The sequence below is a fragment of the Lathyrus oleraceus genome, chromosome 1, assembly GCF_024323335.1.
Source record: "Lathyrus oleraceus cultivar Zhongwan6 chromosome 1, CAAS_Psat_ZW6_1.0, whole genome shotgun sequence".
Lineage (NCBI taxonomy): Eukaryota > Viridiplantae > Streptophyta > Magnoliopsida > Fabales > Fabaceae > Lathyrus > Lathyrus oleraceus.
The window spans coordinates 407,157,225-407,182,160 of record NC_066579.1 but is presented as its reverse complement, the minus strand read 5'-3'; the positions used below and the strand labels follow the sequence as shown (position 1 = coordinate 407,182,160).

The 24,936-nt window shown below is 40.8% G+C and overlaps 1 protein-coding gene and 1 pseudogene across 3 annotated transcripts in view; both read left to right on the top strand.

Moving 5' to 3' along the window:
• The first annotated feature begins 16,917 nt into the window (after window positions 1-16,917).
• On the top strand, window positions 16,918-19,877 carry LOC127076036 (pentatricopeptide repeat-containing protein At5g66500, mitochondrial-like; annotated as a pseudogene).
• Window positions 19,135-24,936, top strand: part of LOC127075996 (vacuolar protein sorting-associated protein 53 A) — a 69,062-nt gene continuing 63,260 nt past the window's right edge. The window contains exons 1-4 of one of the 3 annotated variants that reach the window (XM_051017564.1): window positions 19,135-19,165; window positions 20,353-20,423; window positions 22,929-23,053; window positions 23,267-23,427. In XM_051017564.1, coding sequence (XP_050873521.1) covers window positions 19,150-19,165; window positions 20,353-20,423; window positions 22,929-23,053; window positions 23,267-23,427 — 373 coding nt within the window. In that variant the 5' untranslated portion in view covers window positions 19,135-19,149. The remainder of the gene's footprint in view (window positions 19,166-20,352; window positions 20,424-22,928; window positions 23,054-23,266; window positions 23,428-24,936) is intronic. The other 2 variants (XM_051017570.1, XM_051017557.1) reach the window with 2 other exon arrangements.

The following is a 24,936-nucleotide window of genomic DNA, read 5'->3' as shown; positions in this document are numbered from 1 at the left end:
TCCCACTTTCTGAACCCACACTTCTTTGTCTGAAGCTCTCCCTGGGCAGGGATAAGAGCTGTGAAGTCTTATCTTCACTCACCTTTCATCAGCTTCACCCTGACTCTTAATGTCAGGGTTAAGAGCTAACACCACCTTGATACAGTTGACTTGCTTTGGCAGTCTAACCCTTGATTGAGCCACATCTGTCTGTATATAGCGTGTGCTAAGTGTGAATGTTTGATTTGTTTTGACTGTGTTTGCATGCTTTGCTTTGCCTGGTTAGGATTAGCTTGCTGCTTGTGCAAGTAGATAGAAAACTCAACCTAGGACCATTATGGAATACATGATAACTATTAGGCTCGAGTCAGTCTCCCTTCTAGTTGGTCATTTCCCGGTCTCTGGTTAGGACAAGGTATCTCCCCTGTTCAGGGGAACTACGTCGCCCCGATCCTCATACCAGATGAGGTACGTAGGCAGGAGACCGTGCGAGGCCTCTCCGGGCACCCTTTTTCTTTTTGTATGTGTTTGCTTGACAGTTGCTAGGCTCGAGTTCCCGACTCCTTAGTAACTTGTTGCTTGTTTGTTCTTGTGTGTGTAGGAGATGGATGTAAGCCCAGCAATTGGCATTCCGTATCCTTTTGTTGTGTGCTTGGAGTCCGGTATAAGTCCATCAAGTGGCATCTGGTTTCCAGTGTGGGTTCTAACATCCACGTATGAACCCGTATGAAAACGGATCAAAAGGTCAGGTGAAATAATGATTGCCAAGGGGCATTGAAAAATAGAAGAATAAGTTGCAGGAACCTCTGATTCTGATGCCTCCCCATGGAAGGAACAATTGTTAATCTGGTACTTGACAACCCTCGAGGGGTCTATGAGGTGTGTACTGGATCAGCATGACGGGTCTGGTCGAAAAGAGCATGCAATTTACCGTAGCAAAAAGTTTATCGACTGTGAAAAAAATACATTCACTGTTCGAGAAACTTGATGTACTTTGGCATAGGCTGCTCGCTGACTGAGATAGTATATGTTGGTTCATACCACTTTGTGGATTTCAAGATGGATCTGATCAAGTAAATATCTGAAAAGCCAGCATCGACCGGACGGGTTGCGAGATGACAAGTGATTCTGACCGAATGTGATATACAGTACACCGCTCAGAAGGCATCAAGAGGGGTGTATTGTCTGATTACATCGCCCAGCAACCCGTGGAGAATTATCAACCGATGAGGTTTGAGTTCCCTGATGAGGACATCTCGAGGTGCTCCAATCGAAAGATTGAGAGTAACCGATCCCGGAGGAGGGGCCTGACCCTGAATCCGAACGGATTCTGATGTCTGATGGGGCCATTAACATGAATGGAAGCGGAGTTTACCGAATGCACCAGCAAGGGTGGCTGAGTACGAAGCTTGTATCCTGGGTATCGATCTTCGGTGCGTGCGCTTACTGGGGCAAAGCCTTTTTAAGCTGTGTACGGATGGAAGCCGTTCTACCGGTCGAGGTCCAGATTCCCTCTTTGGGAGTCCTGATGGACGTGAAGTTGCAAGAGGCAGAATGGGTGAGGACCCGGTATGAAGAGTGGAGCCTGACTGAGGAAAAGAGGTTGGCAGCCATCTGTCATGGACAGTTGTATCAGCAACGGATGAAGCGTGCTTTTGACAGAAGAGTGCGACCTCGGGTGTATCACGTAGGTGATATGGTGCTGAAAAGGATCCTTCCTCCTCAAAACGATCGAAGGGGCAAGTGGACACCCAATTATGAATCCCCAGCATGGTCAAGAAGGTTTTCTCTGACAGAGCCTTGTTGCTGACAACCATGGATGGCGAGGATTTTTCATCCCCTGTGAATGCGGACGCAGTTAAAAAATACTTCGTAAAAGAGATCCGCTGGACAAAGAGAATAAAAAAGTCCAGGCAAAAATGGGCATCCCGGCGAACCGAAAAAAAAACAGAAAGAAAAGGTTCGGGCAAAAATTAGGGATAAAAAGAAAAAATTGTACACCCGGCAAGTCGAAAACCTGAAAAGGCGACTTGGGGCAAAAAGGGTATCCCGGTGGACTGAAGACCCGAAAGGACGGTCCAGGCAAAAGAGGGATTGAAACGAACAACTGCGTCTGGCATGATCGTTTGCGCTTTGGTTAAAGCAACACGGATAATCCCCGATAGGGATCAATCAGAAACGTCTTGTTCAGAAGGCAGAAAGCACGGAGAGTCTGAGGACATATGGGGTGTAACCGAGTTGGAACTCGATGAGATCACGGGTTTCACATTGCCATTAGGATAGATTTTTCCTTTTGTGCGCAATTACCTCTTTTCAGGAATTGCTTCCTTTGTATTGCTCATTTGAGCCACACTTTTTCAAATCAATAAAATGCATATTCAGTCAAATAATTTTGTTTTTGTTTTTCATTACCGCTTTGATTGCAAAAACATCCAGTTATTTTTTATAAAGAATCTTGCATTTTAAGACGTACAGGTCCCTTCCAATGCATGCTTATAAGATTGAAACATGAAATCTTGTTCGGAAGGTTGAGTGACCCAAGTGTTGAAATCTTGACACGCCTGGGGCACGGTTTTATCTAACGATCTCTTTTGCAGGTGCTGTTAGATATTTTTTCACTCACTTGCAGGTTGTGATGTGGAAGCTTTTGACAAAACAAATCCCCATGGAGTCCGATCAGGGACGAATGAATTGAAGTACGGTGAAAAGACGGCGAGGGCGTACGACGATCCTTGAAATTAATCAAGAAGACTCTTCAAAGTCTGAAGATTGAAAAGAATGTATAAATCCCAGGAGTTCGCTCTCCGTCGAGCGCGGAGCAGTTGGGAATACGAGATGATGGAGCAGAAAAGGTCCCGACGAGTCTGGGAGTTCTCAAAATTGGAAAGCTGACATGGGAGTTGGATATGAATGTCGTGGTTCGATGAGTCGACGGGTGTTCAGTACCAGGATGTCCTACTCCCCAAGCAGAGTCAGAACGACTAATGCCCCAGCAGATTCAAGGTCTGTGGATTCCCTAGCAGGGTCAGGATGGTTATCCCCGGCAGGTTCCAGATCGATGCTTCCCCAGCAGCTAGGCCTAAAGGTTGTTGTTTCCCAGCGGAGGTATCTGTGGATGGTGTCTCTCCAAGCAGAGTCAGGAGCGTTGTATTCCCAGCAAGTCAAAGACCGTTGTATCCCCACAGAGTGCATTGGTGGTTTTATCCCCAGCAATTCCCCAAGCGGATCAGGTGCAGAGGAGGTTTATTCCCAGCAAGGGTTGCCTATTTCCCAGCAGCAAGCGCTATTCCCCAGCAGGGTGGAGATCGGAGTATTGGCGAGTTCCTCAGCAGAGTGTCTCGAGCTCCTCAGAAGAGTCCCTTGAGGGGGATACCTATTTTATACATTCATCATGTAGATAAGCATAGCATATTGCATAAAAAAAGTAAATCGCGTAGCATTTCCATAATTATGGAGCATTACGCGGAAAAATCAATCATGCATCATATTGCAAGCATAAGCTAGTCTCAAGCCGTGGTTACCGTTTGAGATGTGGTTTTGCCAGTGGGTGAAGATGCTACTCAAGCCGTGGTTACCGTTTGAGGGGTGGTTTCACTAGTTGAAAAATCAGCAGCATTGCAAGTATCAGTCACTCGAGCCGTGGTTACCGCTTGAGGTTTGGTTTCACCGGATGGTGAAAATGTTACTCCGAGGAGTTTGGTACTGTATCAACAATATTCCCCAGTAGTGCGATACTGGAGGAGTTTTCTGTCGTGCGAGACAGGAGTTGGAAGATGTTACTCCGAGGAGTTTAGCATCATGATTTTGAATCAAAGGTGTACCCCAGTAGTGCGATACTGGAGGAAACTTTTCCGTCGGACGGAGATGGAAATGTTACGCGATCAACGCGAGTCAAGCCGTGGTTACCGCTTGAGATTTGGTTTCACCGGATGATGAAGAGGTTACTCTGAGGAGTTTAACATCATGACGTCAGGTCAGCAATGTTCCCTAGTAGTGCGATACTAGAGGAAGATTTTCTGTCGGACAGAGATGGAAATGTTACGCGATCAGCGCGATTCAAGCCGTGGTTACCGCTTGAGATTTGGTTTCGCTGGATGGTGAAGGTGTCACTCTGAGGAGTTCAGCATCGTGATTTTGGGGCAACAGTATTTCCCAGTTAGTCCCCGGCGAGCGTCTGCCTGGTTTAGACATATGTGGATGTCATCCTTGTGATACCAGTAAGTGTCTGATCGAGTTTTCTTTGATGTCAGTAAACATCATTATTCGATGTTCAGTAAACGTCGAGTTTCTTCCCAGTCATCAGTAAGTGTCTGGTCGAGTTTTCTTTGGTGTCAAGTAAACATCATCGTTCGATGTCCAGTAAACGTCGAGTTTCTTCCCAGTCATCAGTAAGTGTCTGGTCGAGTTTTCTTTGGTGTCAGTAAACATCATTGTTCGATGTCCAGTAAACGTCGAGTTTCCTCCCGGTCATTGGTTAATGTCTGGTCGAGTTTTCTTTGGTGTCAAGTACACATCATTGTTCGATGTCCGGTAAAACGTCGAGTTTCTTCCCAGTCATCAGTCAGTGTCTGGTTGAAAGTGTTACTCTGAGGAGTTTAGCATCATGACGTCAGATCAACAATGTTCTCCAGTAGTGCGATACTGGAGGAATTTTTCCGTCGGGCGGAGATGGAAATGAAATCAAAGGACGTTACGCGATCAGCGCGACAATCGGGGTTCAAACGGAGAAAAGGAAATGTTGAGACATTTTCTGGAGATCGGGGTTCAAATGGAGAAAAGGAGACACGAGGTGTTTTCTGGAGATCGGGGTTCAAATGGAGAAAAGGAAATGTTGAGGCATTTTCTGGAGATCGGGGTCCAAATGGAGATTGGAGTTGAAGATTACGTCCGGGATGAGGTCCGCAGGATTGTCTTCTGTTCATGTGTCACCTTAGACTTTGGTTGAGGCCAACAGAGGTCGTTATGGGTGTCTTCTGAGGAAGAGATGCACATGTTACCTTCCTTTTGTGAAGGTGTACCCTCTGATATGTCGCCCTCAGAGTGGTGTTTGGTGTTATTTTCGACGTTGCTAGCGGAATTATCACAAGAAAGCGGAGAACGGGGTTCAAATGGAGAAAGGGAAATGTTGAGGCATTTTCTGGAGAGCGGGGTTCAAATGGAGAAAGGGAAATGTTGAGGCATTTTCTGGAGAACGGGGTTCACAATGGCGATCACAAGTTATCGTCAGGCGACCGGGGTTCAAATGGAGAATGGGGTTCATTATTTTGGCAAATAAGATGTCGGGGTTCAAATGCAGTGATCCGGGATCACTTGCGCGAAGGAAAATTTCGGGGTTCAAGAAAATGAAAAAAGATTATTAAAATTTTCGAGGTTCATGGACAGTTGTATCAGCAACGGATGAAGCGTGCTTTTGACAGAAGAGTGCGACCTCGGGTGTATCACGTAGGTGATATGGTGCTGAAAAGGATCCTTCCTCCTCAAAACGATCGAAGGGGCAAGTGGACACCCAATTATGAATCCCCAGCATGGTCAAGAAGGTTTTCTCTGACAGAGCCTTGTTGCTGACAACCATGGATGGCGAGGATTTTTCATCCCCTGTGAATGCGGACGCAGTTAAAAAATACTTCGTAAAAGAGATCCGCTGGACAAAGAGAATAAAAAAGTCCAGGCAAAAATGGGCATCCCGGCGAACCGAAAAAAAAACAGAAAGAAAAGGTTCGGGCAAAAATTAGGGATAAAAAGAAAAAATTGTACACCCGGCAAGTCGAAAACCTGAAAAGGCGACTTGGGGCAAAAAGGGTATCCCGGTGGACTGAAGACCCGAAAGGACGGTCCAGGCAAAAGAGGGATTGAAACGAACAACTGCGTCTGGCATGATCGTTTGCGCTTTGGTTAAAGCAACACGGATAATCCCCGATAGGGATCAATCAGAAACGTCTTGTTCAGAAGGCAGAAAGCACGGAGAGTCTGAGGACATATGGGGTGTAACCGAGTTGGAACTCGATGAGATCACGGGTTTCACATTGCCATTAGGATAGATTTTTCCTTTTGTGCGCAATTACCTCTTTTCAGGAATTGCTTCCTTTGTATTGCTCATTTGAGCCACACTTTTTCAAATCAATAAAATGCATATTCAGTCAAATAATTTTGTTTTTGTTTTTCATTACCGCTTTGATTGCAAAAACATCCGGTTATTTTTTATAAAGAATCTTGCATTTTAAGACGTACAGGTCCCTTCCAATGCATGCTTATAAGATTGAAACATGAAATCTTGTTCGGAAGGTTGAGTGACCCAAGTGTTGAAATCTTGACACGCCTGGGGCACGGTTTTATCTAACGATCTCTTTTGCAGGTGCTGTTAGATATTTTTTCACTCACTTGCAGGTTGTGATGTGGAAGCTTTTGACAAAACAAATCCCCATGGAGTCCGATCAGGGACGAATGAATTGAAGTACGGTGAAAAGACGGCGAGGGCGTACGACGATCCTTGAAATTAATCAAGAAGACTCTTCAAAGTCTGAAGATTGAAAAGAATGTATAAATCCCAGGAGTTCGCTCTCCGTCGAGCGCGGAGCAGTTGGGAATACGAGATGATGGAGCAGAAAAGGTCCCGACGAGTCTGGGAGTTCTCAAAATTGGAAAGCTGACATGGGAGTTGGATATGAATGTCGTGGTTCGATGAGTCGACGGGTGTTCAGTACCAGGATGTCCTACTCCCCAAGCAGAGTCAGAACGACTAATGCCCCAGCAGATTCAAGGTCTGTGGATTCCCTAGCAGGGTCAGGATGGTTATCCCCGGCAGGTTCCAGATCGATGCTTCCCCAGCAGCTAGGCCTGAAGGTTGTTGTTTCCCAGCGGAGGTATCTGTGTGTGGTGTCTCTCCAAGCAGAGTCAGGAGCGTTGTATTCCCAGCAAGTCAAAGACCGTTGTATCCCCACAGAGTGCATTGGTGGTTTTATCCCCAGCAATTCCCTAAGCGGATCAGGTGCAGAGGAGGTTTATTCCCAGCAAGGGTTGCCTATTTCCCAGCAGCAAGCGCTATTCCCCAGCAGGGTGGAGATCGGAGTATTGGCGAGTTCCTCAGCAGAGTGTCTCGAGCTCCTCAGAAGAGTCCCTTGAGGGGGATACCTATTTTATACATTCATCATGTAGATAAGCATAGCATATTGCATAAAAAAAGTAAATCGCGTAGCATTTCCATAATTATGGAGCATTACACGGAAAAATCAATCATGCATCATATTGCAAGCATAAGCTAGTCTCAAGCCGTGGTTACCGTTTGAGATGTGGTTTTGCCAGTGGGTGAAGATGCTACTCAAGCCGTGGTTACCGTTTGAGGGGTGGTTTCACTAGTTGAAAAATCAGCAGCATTGCAAGTATCAGTCACTCGAGCCGTGGTTACCGCTTGAGGTTTGGTTTCACCGGATGGTGAAAATGTTACTCCGAGGAGTTTGGTACTGTATCAACAATATTCCCCAGTAGTGCGATACTGGAGGAGTTTTCTGTCGTGCGAGACAGGAGTTGGAAGATGTTACTCCGAGGAGTTTAGCATCATGATTTTGAATCAAAGGTGTACCCCAGTAGTGCGATACTGGAGGAAACTTTTCCGTCGGACGGAGATGGAAATGTTACGCGATCAGCGCGAGTCAAGCCGTGGTTACCGCTTGAGATTTGGTTTCACCGGATGATGAAGAGGTTACTCTGAGGAGTTTAACATCATGACGTCAGGTCAGCAATGTTCCCTAGTAGTGCGATACTAGAGGAAGATTTTCTGTCGGACAGAGATGGAAATGTTACGCGATCAGCGCGATTCAAGCCGTGGTTACCGCTTGAGATTTGGTTTCGCTGGATGGTGAAGGTGTCACTCTGAGGAGTTCAGCATCGTGATTTTGGGGCAACAGTATTTCCCAGTTAGTCCCCGGCGAGCGTCTGCCTGGTTTAGACATATGTGGATGTCATCCTTGTGATACCAGTAAGTGTCTGATCGAGTTTTCTTTGATGTCAGTAAACATCATTATTCGATGTTCAGTAAACGTCGAGTTTCTTCCCAGTCATCAGTAAGTGTCTGGTCGAGTTTTCTTTGGTGTCAAGTAAACATCATCGTTCGATGTCCAGTAAACGTCGAGTTTCTTCCCAGTCATCAGTAAGTGTCTGGTCGAGTTTTCTTTGGTGTCAGTAAACATCATTGTTCGATGTCCAGTAAACGTCGAGTTTCCTCCCGGTCATTGGTTAATGTCTGGTCGAGTTTTCTTTGGTGTCAAGTACACATCATTGTTCGATGTCCGGTAAAACGTCGAGTTTCTTCCCAGTCATCAGTCAGTGTCTGGTTGAAAGTGTTACTCTGAGGAGTTTAGCATCATGACGTCAGATCAACAATGTTCTCCAGTAGTGCGATACTGGAGGAATTTTTCCGTCGGGCGGAGATGGAAATGAAATCAAAGGACGTTACGCGATCAACGCGACAATCGGGGTTCAAACGGAGAAAAGGAAATGTTGAGACATTTTCTGGAGATCGGGGTTCAAATGGAGAAAAGGAGACACGAGGTGTTTTCTGGAGATCGGGGTTCAAATGGAGAAAAGGAAATGTTGAGGCATTTTCTGGAGATCGGGGTCCAAATGGAGATTGGAGTTGAAGATTACGTCCGGGATGAGGTCCGCAGGATTGTCTTCTGTTCATGTGTCACCTTAGACTTTGGTTGAGGCCAACAGAGGTCGTTATGGGTGTCTTCTGAGGAAGAGATGCACATGTTACCTTCCTTTTGTGAAGGTGTACCCTCTGATATGTCGCCCTCAGAGTGGTGTTTGGTGTTATTTTCGACGTTGCTAGCGGAATTATCACAAGAAAGCGGAGAACGGGGTTCAAATGGAGAAAGGGAAATGTTGAGGCATTTTCTGGAGAGCGGGGTTCAAATGGAGAAAGGGAAATGTTGAGGCATTTTCTGGAGAACGGGGTTCACAATGGCGATCACAAGTTATCGTCAGGCGACCGGGGTTCAAATGGAGAATGGGGTTCATTATTTTGGCAAATAAGATGTCGGGGTTCAAATGTAGTGATCCGGGATCACTTGCGCGAAGGAAAATTTCGGGGTTCAAGAAAATGAAAAAAGATTATTAAAATTTTCGAGGTTCAAGAAAAGCATTAAAAAGAGATGATAATCCCCAGCGGATGTGGTGTTCAGGCCATGGTTATCTATGTGTTACCATTTATTTTGGTATCCAGGTCGACGTTTCTGTTTCGGTGTTCAGGCCGACTTTTTCTCCGTACCAGCAGGATGCTTTCTTCAAGGTTGTTTCTTTGTCGATTCTGACAGGCATTGTTAATTATTTCCCATCAGAGTGCAAATTGTTCGTCTGTTCTTGGTATTCAATCACTCTTCATCCTAATCATCTGAAAGCCGAGGCTATTCATATCGACAGGTTCACAGTGGATTGAATAGGGGCAGCTGTAACACCTCAAAATTTGCCCTCCTCTCTTGGGACTAGCTTAGCATATTGCATTGCATTTCTTAGGTCATTAGTCATTAGCATATTGCATATCATGTGGCTACATTGAGCAAGTCATCCTCCTAGGTCTTGGTCAGAAGATAAAGAGGTTGAGATGCAAGCTGAAGGTTTAATTGAATTGATCACTAACCATCTGAGGATGTGTGCTTCAAATTAGGGTTTCTTGGTTCTCAAGGAGGGTTGAGCTTGATCTTGGTTGAAATGGTACATCATCATCATCATGGTTTTGTCATCACCAAGAGATTCATTATGCTTGATCAGATACCTTGAGATTAGGGTTTTGACCTCTGGTCAACCCTAATCATCTGAATTGGGTCAATCAGGGCTTGGCAAGGAGATGGGATTTTCAGTGGATATGGGGATCATCATATGATTATATTGAGCTTATGGAAGCTAGGGTTTCATCATTGAGCCATTTCATCAGGAGATTGAGGCTCAATTTGATCAGTCAAGCTGAAATTCATCTATCAGTTAGAAAAGTCAACTATGGTCAACTGTGCCTGAAATGATGGATTTGGAGGTGGGAGAGGGTTAGAGACACTTCATTCATGTCTAAACAAATTTCATTTGGCATTTCAAAGATCAAGAATGAAGAAAATAAAGTCAGATGAAAACTTTCCAAAAATAGAAAGTGACTTGTAATTGAAAATTGCCAAAAATGGAAAGTTTTTCTCCTCAAAATTACATGTCCAAAAATGTTTCAAATGAAATTTTGTTCAACATGAAAGTTGTAGATCTTGCTCTCACCTTTCCAAAAAGTCCAAGAATATGAATTTCTCATGTGTGGTTGGCAAGATATGGATTGATCATTGTCCAAAAAAGTTGAATTTCAAAGTGGCATAACTTTTGATTCACAAGGCCAAATGGAGTGAGGTTTCTTTGAGCAAAATTCTTTTGATGTCCTCTATCCAAAACAAGCATTACATTTCATGAAAAATCATCACATAAAAAGTCCATTTTTCAAGTGGACTTAATTTGAAAAATGGAGGGAAAAAGGTGTTTTTGCAAAATATTCATTGTTTTCACATGATTCCTTTTGCATTAGCTCACAAATGCCATTTGAAACTTGCTCAAACCAGAAAATTCCACGGTTACATTGCATTGCACAAAGGAGGTGAATTGACTAATTGGCATTTAGCATGAAAACTTGCATTTTCACTAATCCATTCCATTTTCACTAAATGTGATTACTAACATCATTAACATAACATATAAAAGCATAATTGTAACTGTTTTCATCTTAATCATAACAGAATTTCAGATCTAGATCCAAAATTGCACAATTCTCTCAACTTTTCATCTTCACTTTTCTTGCAATTTCTTCACAAACCTAGCCAAATTCTTCACTGCTTCATCATCTACAATCATTGAAGAAGCTTTTGGAAGCAAAATCTTGAAGAATTCAAGCAAAATCAAGGACTGTTAAAGTGAGGTGCAACAATGGCAAATGGAGATTTCATCAAGATCGTGCGTTATTGAGCCAAGGCCTTGCATCCATTCACTTCTACTAGCATCATAGAACATCTGTTTTTGCTTTTGGAGGCCTGAAACACGCAAATTCGCAACTGTCCTCAAATTAAGGTGAGTTTTCGACTTCAATGATTCATAAAATTGATTGATGATTTGGATAGATCTTGTTTAGTAGAGAATTCTGCAAGTTGAATCATTAATTTTCGTTGAGAAATGAGAGAGTTATGTTGATTTGAACTTTCATGCATGATTATGTTTTGGATCGATCCGGTTAAATTAGGATGAATTAGGCTTAATGAATGTGATATTGTTGATGTACATTAGGAGAGCTTTCCAATGATATATGGTTTGTTGATTTTGGTGAGGATTTGTTCTTGAGTGTTTGAATGTATGAACACGCGTATGAATGTGGTGAAATTTTCCAGAAAACCGCCTTGGATATTCAGTTCCGCGTTTCAGCATGTGTTTGATGTTAGTGCTACAGTAGCGCGCTACTTTTTCAAAATAAACTATTGTAGCGCTTCGATTCTCCACCACGGCATTTCCATTTTGGCATTTGCATTTTTTCTTCATATGCTATACATGATTTCACATGCCATTTCACATCATTTTTTAATTTTTCTTCCAATTGAAAAAATCATATCTCACAGAATACTTGTCCAAATTAACTGAAATTTTTTTCACCATGATCCTTGTAATCTCTAGTATTTTTTGGTGATTTTTGTGGAAATTGTGCACGTGTGGTTTTTGGAATGGCCTAGGGTTTGTTTAGGTGTGTTCTTTCATGCACCTTGCTTGGTATTTTGATCATGAAATGATGATGCTTAACTGGATGGAGCTAAAACTTCGCATGCTTATTCTAGAGACATTAATGGATATTTTGGCTTTGAGTTTGCTATTTTATCATTCTTGGATTGTGAGATATGACATGATCATTAGAGGTGTGACAATTTGTGTCACACCATTTCTTGCTTAACTTCTTGATTTTTGTTACTATGCCATATGAACTTGAATTGAGCTGAAATTTTGCATGTTGATATTTCTGGATGTTAAGCTCACATGTGAATTTTTCTGGAATTTTTGGATGTGTTTCCTATTTGATTAAGAATTTCCTTTCTGTTTGACCAAATGTGGACCTTTTGTGAGTCATGATTTTAATTGGTTTGTGAAATTCTGGATATGCATTGGATGGACTTGAAATTTTGTGGAGTGATTATAGACACATTAAAGTTTGTCATGGTTTTGGTTTGGTGCATTTATCCTGTTCCTACATTGTTTTATGCTTGCTTGAAGTTGATACATGATATTGTGCCTTGTTTGGACTTGTATGAGCATGCTTTAACTTGATGAATTTAATTGACTTGCTTCCCATTGTCCAATTGGCCTGAAATTTGGTATGTAGATCATGTTGTTAATGCTGTTTAGCTGTGAATTTTTTGGGGATTTATTGAATTGTTTTGGATTGAGTTTGAATTGATTCATTCTGTTTGGTCCAATGAGGTTCTAAATTGCATGCTTTGTACTATTTGCTTCATGAAATGATAATGATTGATGATTTGAACATGAGACCAATTGGATTTGTTTTTAATTTGATTGAACTTTATTTTGGATAAGTTTCATGTTCTGTTTTGAAATATTTCTCCTCCTTTGACCCTAGGCTTTGTCCTAGGGTTTGCTTCTCATGTTTGAGTTGTATTTTTAGGACAAAAGGCAAATGGAATGAAGGAATTAATGCACTTGGTTTGAGTTGCTCATGTGAATGATGTTGATTAACATTAATTTTGTTTTGTAGGTGGTTTCTAATTCATTTGTGTTGAGCATTGGCTTATGCTTTGCTTGATGCATTGCTTGTGTACAGTTAACTGTTTAACTTGTAATTGTCTGTTTGACTGTTTGAGCTGTGTACTGATCATGCTAGATTGATTTCAGGTACCTTAGTTGCTATAGTTCCTTGTGAACTTGCTGGTGCTGCTGCTTGGTTGTGTAAACCAATTGAGGTAGAATCACTAACTCCATGTAGTCTGGAAGACCTGGCCTGTTATTTGGCCAGGCACCTGTCTGAAGTCCTCCTTAAGAGGCGATGTTTGTGCTTGTTTATTTTTGTCCCCAAGCAGGAAAAGACCTTGAATAAGGCAATTGGCAGACACAAGAGATGTGCAATCCATCTCTTGCTCTTCTGTTGAGTCATCCCTTGGCTCACATTACATGTTGATGCCTTGAGGATAGAAACCCAAGATCCTTGTACAGTTGTACAGTTGAGTCAGAGTCATAAGTGTAGAAGGGTTCCCACTTTCTGAACCCACACTTCTTTGTCTGAAGCTCTCCCTGGCTAGGGATAAGAGCTGTGAAGTCTTATCTTCACTCACCTTTCATCAGCTTCACCCTGACTCTCAATGTCAGGGTTAAGAGCTAACACCACCCTGATACAGTTGACTTGCTTTGGCAATCTAACCCTTGATTGAGCCACATCTGTCTGTATATAGTGTGTGCTAACTGTGAATGTTTGATTTGTTTTGATTGTGCTTGCATGCTTTGCTTTGCCTGGTTAGGATTAGCTTGCTGCTTGTGCAAGTAGATAGAAAACTCAACCTAGGACCATTGTGGAATACATGATAACTATTAGGCTCGAGTCAGTCTCCCTTCTAGTTGGTCATTTCCCGGTCTCTGGTTAGGAGAAGGTATCTCCCATGTTCAGGGGAACTACGTCGCCCTGATCCTCATACCAGATGAGGTACGTAGGCAGGAGACCGTGCGAGGCCTCTCCGGGCACCCTTTTTATTTTTGTGTGTGTTTGCTTGATAGTTGCTAGGCTCGAGTTCCCGACTCCTTAGTAACTTGTTGCTTGTTTGTTCTTGTGTGTGTAGGAGATGGATGTAAGCCCAGCAATTGGCATTCCGCATCCTTTTGTTGTGTGCTTGGAGTCCGGTATAAGTCCATCAAGTGGCATCTGGTTTCCAATGTGGGTTTGTTTGGTTCGGAAGCTGATGTAAGTCCAGCAATTGGCGTTCGGGTTCCCTGTTTGCCTTTTTGCGTGTGTTTTGTTTCGGCGTGCGTGAGCCAAACTACGACAGCTCTGATTCTCGTTCCAGACGAGATACGTAGGCATAGGATGCGATATCCTAGCGAGCCCTCTCCCCTCTTCCTCCACCTGTGTCGTCTTCAGTGTGTGTGTGTGTGTGATGTTTGTTTTAGCAACCTTTTTCTATCTTTAGAGCGTGGATCCCGTCGAGTACGACGGACGTGAGGGGTGCTAATACCTTCCCCTTACGTAACCGACTCCCGATCCCATTCTCTCTCTGGTCGCGAGACCATGTCTTTTCCAGGTTTACTTCGAGCGTTTCCTTTCCCTCTTTTGGGATAAATAACGCACGGTGGCGGCTCTGTGTTGTTTTGTTTTAGCCCGCCGGTTGTTTTTCGCGGATGCGACAGGCACCCCGGGAAAACCTCCCCTCAAAGAGAACCACGAAGAGGAAGATCACTGTGATGTTTGTCATACACAAGAAGGATGTAGGTACCTCGGCAAATACCATTTACCAGCCTATGTTTGGATTGCGAGACTCATAGAGGGTAGGATAGGTCCCTAACAAAATTCCCCCCCGTTGATCACAACTATAGTCATGCGGTTTGATGTCTCCCGGATCCTGATTAATAGAAGTATCTCTTGTTATATTATGTACTCGAAATTGTTCGAGAAGATGGGCCCGGAAAGAAGCAACTTGTGACCATATGAAGGCTCTGACTTAAAGGCATTCAACGGAATGCCCACCCGTCTTCGAGATGATGATATCAATAGGCGACATGAAAGACATTCGGGTTGTCAAATCGTAATTCCTCGTCGTACCATGTAGGGGTGTCTATAATTGTATCATGGGAAGGCCTTACGTGGCCATTTGGGATGTCGTAGCCTCACTTCTACATATCAAACTGAAGTTTCACAACGTTCAAGGAGAATCGGTCACCATTAACATCAATCTCGACGGAGCAAAAAATATATATCAAACTCTCCATAAAGACCAATGAGAAAGTGTGTCCATGGAGATTAATGTAGCTTCCCTCACCAGCCACCTCAATATCATGGTTGTCTGCCCACTAAGAAATGGTTAGGTCAACAAAGGCGAATAAGAAAATAAGTGGCGGCTAATCTATCTGATTATGTTTCCTTTTCCATTTATATTAAATGATGTAATTATATAATCCTTATCCTTATGTATAAGGACAACTTGCAATTATGAATGAAATATAATTCTTTCTAAATATTTGTTTCTTTGTGATTGTGCAACATGATTGAGGCCTAATACAAAGAAACTAATAACGAGTATGAGGTACGTTCGACGGGATCAAGGTCCGGTACAAAGAAAATAAGAGGATTTATCAAAGATGCTTTATTTGTTCAACTATAACAATCAAATCCCCACAACGTAAGTGTAAATTCCCGTTAGATGTATTTTATATTATGTCAAAAGTAGGATACTTTAGCGTTTATGTATATTAGACGGTATACTTTGAGTCTTAATGTGCATCTTAACATTATGAAGCATAAAAACATTTTGGATTGTGCATCTTAGCATTAAGAAGCATAAAAACATTTTGGAAATGATTTCTAAAAGGTTAGAAATAATTCTACTTAGCAAAAATATGTTTTTATGCAAGACACATGCTTATGTATTGACACATACATTGTATGAGTCGACACATGTTGTTAAGTTTTTAAGTCTGTAGCTTCTGTTTATGCATGTGTGGACACATGCAGCATACAGATCGACACATAGAAGAAAATTTTCTTCTATGAGTCGACACATGCCATATACAGGTCGACACATGCTTTGAAAGTGTCAACATATGTCTTACATTGGTCAACACATACGATGCATTTTTCCAAAAATTCATGATGGTATCTTGATTAAATTTATCAAATCTTGAAGTTACTTGTTGAAGAAGGCGTGGAAATAAACACGTGAACCTTTGACTTTCTCTGAGAAATAAGCCACTAAACTTTGAGATGCTTTTGGCTTGAGAAGCCCTACCTTGCACAACAAACTTAAGGGATACAATAAATATTTTTGGTATTTTGATTAGTGGTTAGATAAACAATGAACATATAAATACAAAGGTAAACAAAAAGGTGCTTGGTGATCCCTGCAAGAAGCAAACCTAAAGATGGATAAGGGGAAGGATAAAAAAAGTGACATTGTTTGTGTGCAAGAATGTAAATGAGATATGGGATCTTAGGGTTAAAAATTAGGGTATGACAGATTCCCCTATTTAAGTTTCTTCAATTTGGAGATATGAAAGTTGAAATCTTCATCTCGACAAGATTGGAGAGACATAAATATTAAAGATCCAATGTTTGGCCATAAGATACTGCAAGATGTTTATGATATGGCATGAATGCAAACAAGAATCTCTGTGGGGAATATAGCGCCACAAGAGACAAAGAACTGTTAGAGACGATGGAGACTGAAATTTTGCAGGGAAAAGACAGATTCGAAAGGAGTACCCAGATGGGGATAGACAAGATTCCGTATGGGGAAAAGGAAAAGGTCGAAAATAACTGATGCATGGTTTGAGAGCGAACTAAAGACCCAACAGGGGAGACTTAAAAAAGTAAGACTTCGCCGGGGAAAAACAATCATCAACAGGGAAAAACCCTAACTCCAGTAGGAGAAGAATATTACCTACTATCAGCCGAGTGATAACTCAAAGATAATAAGCTCAAACAGAATGATTACCAACTACCAGGCAAATGATATCTTAACAAAGGTAATCAATCAGAGAGTAAAATGAACGATTACTTACTATCAGCCGGGTGATAGCTTAACAAAGATAATAAGCTAGGGTTTGTAGAACCTTATATTTTTATTACAATAAAATGAAAATTAGAAAACATCAATGTGTCACGCCCTCTTCTCGTGCCATGACTGCAAGCACAAATTTTGACTTTTCTCATCAATGCGAGTCTTATTTTCATCGAGTTGGACATGAATTAACTTGATACATTGACTCTCATAGTGTGTTATGACATGTCATAGGACCTGATAAGCTTTGATTTCATTCATTGCTTGATTGTTTGTCTTTGCCATGCCCTCTCCTAAAAACACAAGTTAAGGCATTCGCCGCAGAGGAAGATGCGGGTGCGGCCATTAACGTTAACATCGAATTGTTTATCTCACTTTCACTCTCTCTCCGACCACCACCAACTCCTCCACCGACCCATTTCCGAACTAAACTCCCTCATCAACTCCTACGTTCGCCGAGCTCAACCCATCTCCGCATGGAACCTCTTCCGCTCTCTCCGTCGTTTACGTTCCGACATCGATGCTCACACATTCACCCCTCTCTTACGTCCATCTTCTCCATCACTCGGTAAACAATTCCACGCACAAATGATCAGAACCGGCGTAGATTCCGGAACTGTTCCAAAAACCGCACTCCTTGATATGTATTCAAGGCACGGCTCATTGGATGATTCCCTTAAGGTGTTTGACGAAATGCTTCACAGGGATGTAGTTGCTTGGAATGCTTTGTTGTCGTGTTTTTTGCGATGCGGGCAACCTCACGAGGCGATTGGTGTTCTAAGGGAAATGGGGAGAGAGAATGTTGAGCTTAGTGAGTTTACATTGTGTTCTGTTTTGAAGTCGTGTGCTTCTTTGAAGGCTTTGGAACTTGGTAGACAGGTTCATGGATTGGTGGTTTCGTTGGGGCGTGATTTGGTTGTTTTGAGTACTGCTCTCATTGATTTTTATTGTAGCGTTGGGTGTGTTGATCATGCTTTGAATGTGTTTTATAGTTTGAATGGTTGGAAAGATGATATGATGCATAATTCGTTGGTTTCTGGGTGTATTAGAAATGGGAGATATGGGGAGGCGTTTAAAGTTATGAGCTTGGTGAAGCCCAATGCTGTTGCATTCACTAGTGTTCTGGTTAGTTGCTCTGAGAAATTGGATTTGGTTACAGGGAAACAAGTGCATTGTGTTGCGGTTCGTCGGGGTTTTACTTTTGATACCCAATTATGTAATGTACTGTTGGACATGTATGCAAAATGTGGGAAGATTTCACTTGCCCGCTCAGTGTTTGATGGAATTCGTCGAAAGGATGTGATTTCATGGACTTGTATGATTGATGCATATGGAAGAAATGGGTGTGGAAAGGAAGCTATCGAGCTCTTTCAGAGTATGAGGGAGGATGGGAGTGAGGTGTTGCCGAATTCTGTGACTTTTTTATCTGTTTTATCAGCTTGTGATCATTCTGGGATGGTGGAGGAAGGAAAAAAATGTTTCAATATGATGAGAGAGAAATATGGCATTGACCCAGAACCGGAACACTATGCATGCTTCATAGATGTCTTAGGCCGAGCCGGTAATATAGAAGAAGTATGGTCTGCTTATCAAAATATGATTCAGCAGGGTACTAAACCTACTGCAGGAGTATGGATAGCGTTGTTGAATGCTTGCAGTCTCAGTCAAGATTTTGAAAGAGGCGAGTTTGCCGCAAAGCATCTTTTGTTGTTGGATCCCGACAAAGCTAGCAATATTGTGCTTGTATCAAACTTTTATGCTGCCATTGGTAGGTGGGATTGTGTTGATGAACTGAGAAGCATAATGAGGACAAAAGGGTTGGTCAAGGAAGCTGGGAATAGCTGGATCGGCGAGGGCTTCAATGACATGCCAGGTCACTATCTACTTGATTGTTCAGCTATACAGCTGGAAAGTGAGAGCCTCACTCCTGTTGGGGTGATTTGATTTCTAGTAGAGTCAACCTGGAACTGGTTACATGAAAGAAAAGGAAGCAAGTCAACTGGTAAACGTGTGCTTCCCCATTCCTATAAAATTTCTCTCCTTGCTATTCTGTCATTTTATGTTTCGCATTTTATGTATCTCTTGAGTTTCGGTAGCATATTTTTGGTATATATGGGCTACGTCAAATGAATTTTCCGTAGGAAGAGATTTTCTCATGATGGATTTTGCTTATGTTTTTTTTTCTTCCAAAAGTAGATAGGCTTAAATACTCCTAAAATTATCACTCACTTCTAAGCTGTAACTCTTCCGAGTTTCACTACTTAACATTGAGTGGCATGTTGTGGGAGACATATATTCCATTGTGCTGACAACTGCTTGACGCTGCTACTTGTTATCTGGCATGGCCCCCTATCCATGACCATGACCATGACCACTATCCCACTCCTATTTGAATAGTCTAATGAGATTGCTCTCAGGTATGTTCAACTCTAACCTAAACATTTAACCTTAATTTCCCTGTTATTTGACTTGGGCATTAGGGTGTAGTTATTCATTATAGATGTTGTTGATCATACACCAACCACTAAGTAGGAAATTCTTTCGCTTGACCAATTAAGCAAACAAACCACCCCCAAGTTTGCATGGAAACATATCACACTTTTGATTTTTCTCTTGTTTTTTAATATTTTAGTTTTATAGTTCCCAACCCTGGCCCCATCATTAACCTGAATAGAATCCATCTGATTCATTACATGCATGTATGACGAATGATGGATGTATTTTAGAATAGTTTAGAATGATGGATGTACATTCATTTAGTTCCGTATTTTCTCCTGTGATTGTGGCAGGAAAGTGTGCAAAATTTGAGCTTAAAGATCAAAACCAGACTTTTGTTAGGTTAGCAGAAGCCCGGAGAAAAGATGAATTTGCTTCTAAGTCTTCAGTGCTTCACACTAGCTTTTCTATGCCTGTGCACTTTTGAGTTCCAGAATCTAAGTTTATACTAGCTCGATAAATATTTTAATTAACCTGAGCAAATGTAGTTCTTTAGAAAAACAAGTAGATGTTATGTAAAGACCGCCATGCCAAGTAGAAAAACAAGTAGGACAACTACTAAGTGAGGGTTTCAATTGTTATTGTATTTGAAATATCAACTCTGATAAAGTATTAGACTATTTTTCTGATGCATATAGTTATAATGGGTCAGTGCATTTTTAACTTACTATTTAGAAATGTAAAACAATACAACTATTATTTTTGTTTGTTTCTTACTTGATAGTTTTAGAAAAATTATACGGTGGACCCTTAGATAGGTGGTCCACATTAGACCAGTATTTTGAAATTTCTTAAACTTGTAATGACGGTTGGCATCGCCCCTCGGAAGTAGAAGCTCACGGTTCTTCTGGTCTTCACAACTGAGTCATCTTTGGTGTCGATTCGACAAAAACAAGGGAAAACATGTATGAGTGTCTCGAAACTCAACTTATATATGCTTCCCTTATTTTTTTGTCAAACTAGCACCGGTGAAGATACTATCTCAGTCGTGGGAACATGGAGTTTGGGTGATTTCAAATGCCGGTCCAGCATATAGAAGCTGTCAGATTTTAAAATGCATAGACATCCTTAAACCCTTACTTAAACCGGCTTACCTATTATATGGCAGTCTCTGCTGTTGAACAACTTCAAGTGATGGCTTCAAAACGTCAATACAAAGAGGCAGCCGCACAGCTGGAGGTATCTAATATATCTTTATACGTTGCTTTTTATATGTTTATTTACTGTATGGTGTGTACCTTGCTTTTATAATGGTGTTTTGTGTGTGTATCCTGGAGGTGGTTTTATAAGGCAAATCTATCGTAGTTCTGAAGGTGTGCGATGAAATGATATTTGTGATTATTGTGTTAGTTTGTAATGCATATGTAGTTTAGAATTTGGAGCTTGTAAGTAGGGTTTAATAATGGTTTGTTTAGGATTACATAGTTTAGTTGGTTAGATCCTATGACCATTAATGACAACCTGGTGCTATGAAGCTCCAAGTGGTGGCCTTATTCTGCACTTGTAAGAGGTTGATTCTACAACTCAAACTTGTGGACTTCTAGACACACAGTAGCGCCACTCCAACTATTGTGCCAAGGCTCCTGTTTGGATCATAGCTTATTGCCATTTGGGTTAGAAATTTATTTTCTATTCTTAGTTATAACTTTTATTCTTAAGTTTTGGGTTGTTTGTTTTGGCACTTTAAGACTTTAAGTTGCACATGCAAAGCATGTAATCTGACTTAAGCTTTTAACTTTTCGGCTTTTACCGTTGAATTTGAATAATAGTGTTTTATTCTTGTATATCTTTCCTCGGTTCATATTCCCTTGCTGCATTAATTTGGTATCAAGTTATTCTTGTTCTACCCTTGGCATTCAGGAAGAGGCGGAAATTAGTTCACAAAATTAACCTTTTGAGTGGATCATTGATTGAATCAGATTTTACATGTCATTTTGCATCGAAGAGGAAGTGTAGTTATTGAGATTTATGAGAAGTCGTCTTCTTCATTCTAGATCACATCCTTGGAGTAATTGGGGAATTTTTTATGAAGGCTCAAGCCATTTAATACGACGTATTCTCTGCAAAGGTGTTTCCTTTCAACGTCTTGTCACATTACTAGGAGTACTTAATGCATTTTAACCATAGAAACCAAAAGAGTGGGGAAATCATAGATATTTTATTACAGGAAGGTTTCTAATGTGACTCTTATCTCTTGCAATCTCTGGATTTTGTGATGATGTGTTAGGATATAGAATAAAAGGAAGTCAAAGTAATTAAGATTAGTTAAGGTATGTGGTTAGTTAGAGGAAACTCAATTAGATACTAGAAAAGGCCAAAAGGGATATTCAGGTATTATGTTTTTATATTGAGTTTAACTCATCCCTTCAAAATCGGCTTGTAAGAGGAGAGTTTCCACTCTTTTTAGGCCCCATCTCTTTTCAATATGAGATTTGGGTTCTTCCCAACATCAGGAAATTGTGTTTGGTAAGAGGAAAACCTTTGTGAAGGTAAAACCCTCGGAGGAGAATTCTTTCTCCTTATTTCCATTCAGTTGCGTTCAATCCATGAAAATAATCTAATCTTTTACCTTATTCCTTCAAAGGTTCCTATCAAGATTGTTACAAATAAAAAAAGAAAGAAAGAAATGAAAGAACAATAGAAAGAATCAAGAGAATGGAATGTCTAAATGAAAATTGAAAAGAAAATGGAGAATAGAATTTTTCACAAGAGTTTCCCCTCCCTAGAGTTTTTCCTTTCGCAAACAAGTATCAAATGTACTGAATTCTCCCATGACCCTTCTATTCTTATTTCTCCAATCTATACATGATATCCTCTCTATGTACTTAACTTTCCTAACTATATAACCACCTAGCTTCTTTAACTGCCCCTCTTCTGGCTATCCTAACAAGGACGGGTACCAAATAGGTTGTTGGATGTTTTAGTGTTTATGCTGATACACATAGACTACCGGATGTTTTAACTCTTTGGTAAAACGAAACATCATTATACTTACTGTTTGCCTTTCCTAATAGCAACACAATTCTTGTTGATTGTGTGCTTTTGGACGCATGCCTCCTTTTAGCTTTTGGATAGGTTACTTCTGTGTCCCTTCCCACCTAGTGAGACATGGCTTAATTGTTGATTGACTTATTGCTGAATAAGTTATTACTACCTCCGCTCTTTAATATTAGAGACCTTTATTGCATTTACAAGGTTATCCTTCTAGAGAGAGAGTTAGTTAGTGTTTTCATAGAATATTTATTACCAATTGCAGTAAAAGATGAAACATTTTTAGGGGTATGTTGGTAAAAAAATTAATGCCACATGGTCTTGGATAGAACATTATGGCGGAATTTGATCCATTTAACCTACTTCACTTAGTGGGATAAGGTTTGGTTGTTGTTGTATGTTGGTAAAAAAAATTAATGTAGTTCAAAATTTGAAAGGGGTCTTATAAAAAGGGACAAAAACTCAAGATAGTCTTACATTTAGGAAGGTAGTATATACTATGGAGGTCTACTTCAGTTGTACTTGCTCTTTAGTAAATAATAATATTTGATGTACTCATTAGTTTTCTTCTTTCTCACTGAGAAAGTGTGGCTCTTGTTTTTAATAAACTAATCTATAAAACTGAACATTTTATTTTTGTTTTTGCATTATCTATTAATTATTTATTTATTTATAGAGTATTTTGTATTTCAGGCAGTGAACCAGTTATGTAGCCACTTTGAGGCCTATAGGGATATTCCAAAGATCATAGAACTGAGGGAGAAGTTTAAGAATATCAAGCAAATACTCAAGTCACATGTGTTTTCTGATTTTTCTAGGTACATTGTTACTATTTCCAACTTCTGCCGTGTTTGAAAATCTCTTTGCGCACTGCAATGTCGATTATATACAGTGTCCATTTAGATTGCTTGTGTGTATTTTTTTTTTCATTTTTCGTTCGCGACATGTAGTTAACCTCACTAGTTATGGAAATGATTTGGTCGTAAAGAGCTTATGTGTAACTGGGTCTCAATTTTCTGTTTTTGTCTCAGCTTAGGTACTGGAAAGGAGACAGAAGAAACCAATTTGCTACAGCAGTTGTCTGATGCTTGCCTGGTTGTTGATGCATTAGAGCCTTCGGTAAAGGAAGAGTTGGTAAATAATTTTTGCAATCGGGAGCTTACTTCGTATGAACAAATATTTGAAGGAGCTGGTATGTTTAATTAGTCTCTACTATTCGGCGATTGGTGAATCTCCAATAAATTCTCCTCCATTGTCAGTTGCGTACACATTATGGACGAAACTAGAAACATTGTACGAGAGAAAGACAACCCAGAAAAAAGCCTCTACTATTCGGCGATTGGTGAATCTCAAGTATAAAGAAACCCGAAGTGTTTCCGAACACTTGAGCGATTTTCGAAGATTGATAAATCAACTCACCAGATGGTTCTTGAAGATGAATTCCAAACTTTGTTATTATTAAGTTCCTTGCTAGACATTTGGGATACACTTGTGGTTTCATTGAGTAACTCGGCACCACAAGGTGTTCTAACATTGGACAAAGTAAGAGATAGCATGTTCAATGAAGAATATTGATGGAATCAGAATCTGAGGCGCTTGTCACAGAGTATCGTGGAAGAAGTATCTACAGGAAGTTCAATAATAGAGACAAGTCAAGAGGCAAGTCTAGAGATAAGTTCAATGAAAAATCGTGGGCAAGAAAAGACGTTGAATGTTTTTACTGTCACGAGAAAGGTCACATAAAGAGAGAATGTAGGAAGCTCAAAAGAGAGCAACAAGAAAATGGTGATGCGAGTAACATAGCCACTACCATTTTTCAAGGCAATGAAGTAATCTTTGTTTGTGATGATGGTCATGTTAATTTGACATCATAAGAAACATGTTGGGTCGTGGATTCCGATGCATCATTTCATGTAACATCACGAAGGGATTTCTTTTTATCTTATACAATAGGTGATTTTGGTCATGTGAGGATGAGCAATGATAATACACCCCAAATTACGTGGAAAGGAGATATTTGTCTAGAAACAAACACTGATTGTTACTTAACATTGAAAGATGTGAGACATGTTCCTGACATGCATCTCAATCTAATATCCATCGGACTACTAGACGAAGAAGGCCATACTAGTGTGTTTGGGGTCAGGAAGTGGAAGCTAATAAAAAGTTCCTTGGTAATAGTCCGAGGCAAGAAAATGAGCACTCTTTATGTGATAGAGGCCAAAGTCAATAATGAGTGCATTAACGCTCTCGGAGAAGACTCCTCATCCGAACTATGGCATAAACGGCTCAGACATATGAGTGAGAAAGGACTTCAAATTCTAGCCAAAAGAGGTATTTTGGCATGTATGAAAGGATTGAAAATGTCTCTTAAGCCATGTACACATTGCTTGGCTGGAAAGCAACATAGAGCTTCATTTCAATATAAGGCCCCACATAGAAAACCACATGTTTTAGATTTGGTACATTATGATGTTTGTGGTCCAATTACCACTAGTACTCTTGGAGGTGCAAGGTATTTTCTTACCTTTATTGATGACCACTCCATAAAGGTATGGATGTATGCCCTCAAAACAAAAGACAGGATGTTTGTAGTATTCAAACAGTTTCATGCTAGTGTCGACGAGAAACTGACAAGAAGTTAAAATGTGTTCGCACTGACAATGGAGGAGAATTTATTGGAGATTTCGAACGTTATTGT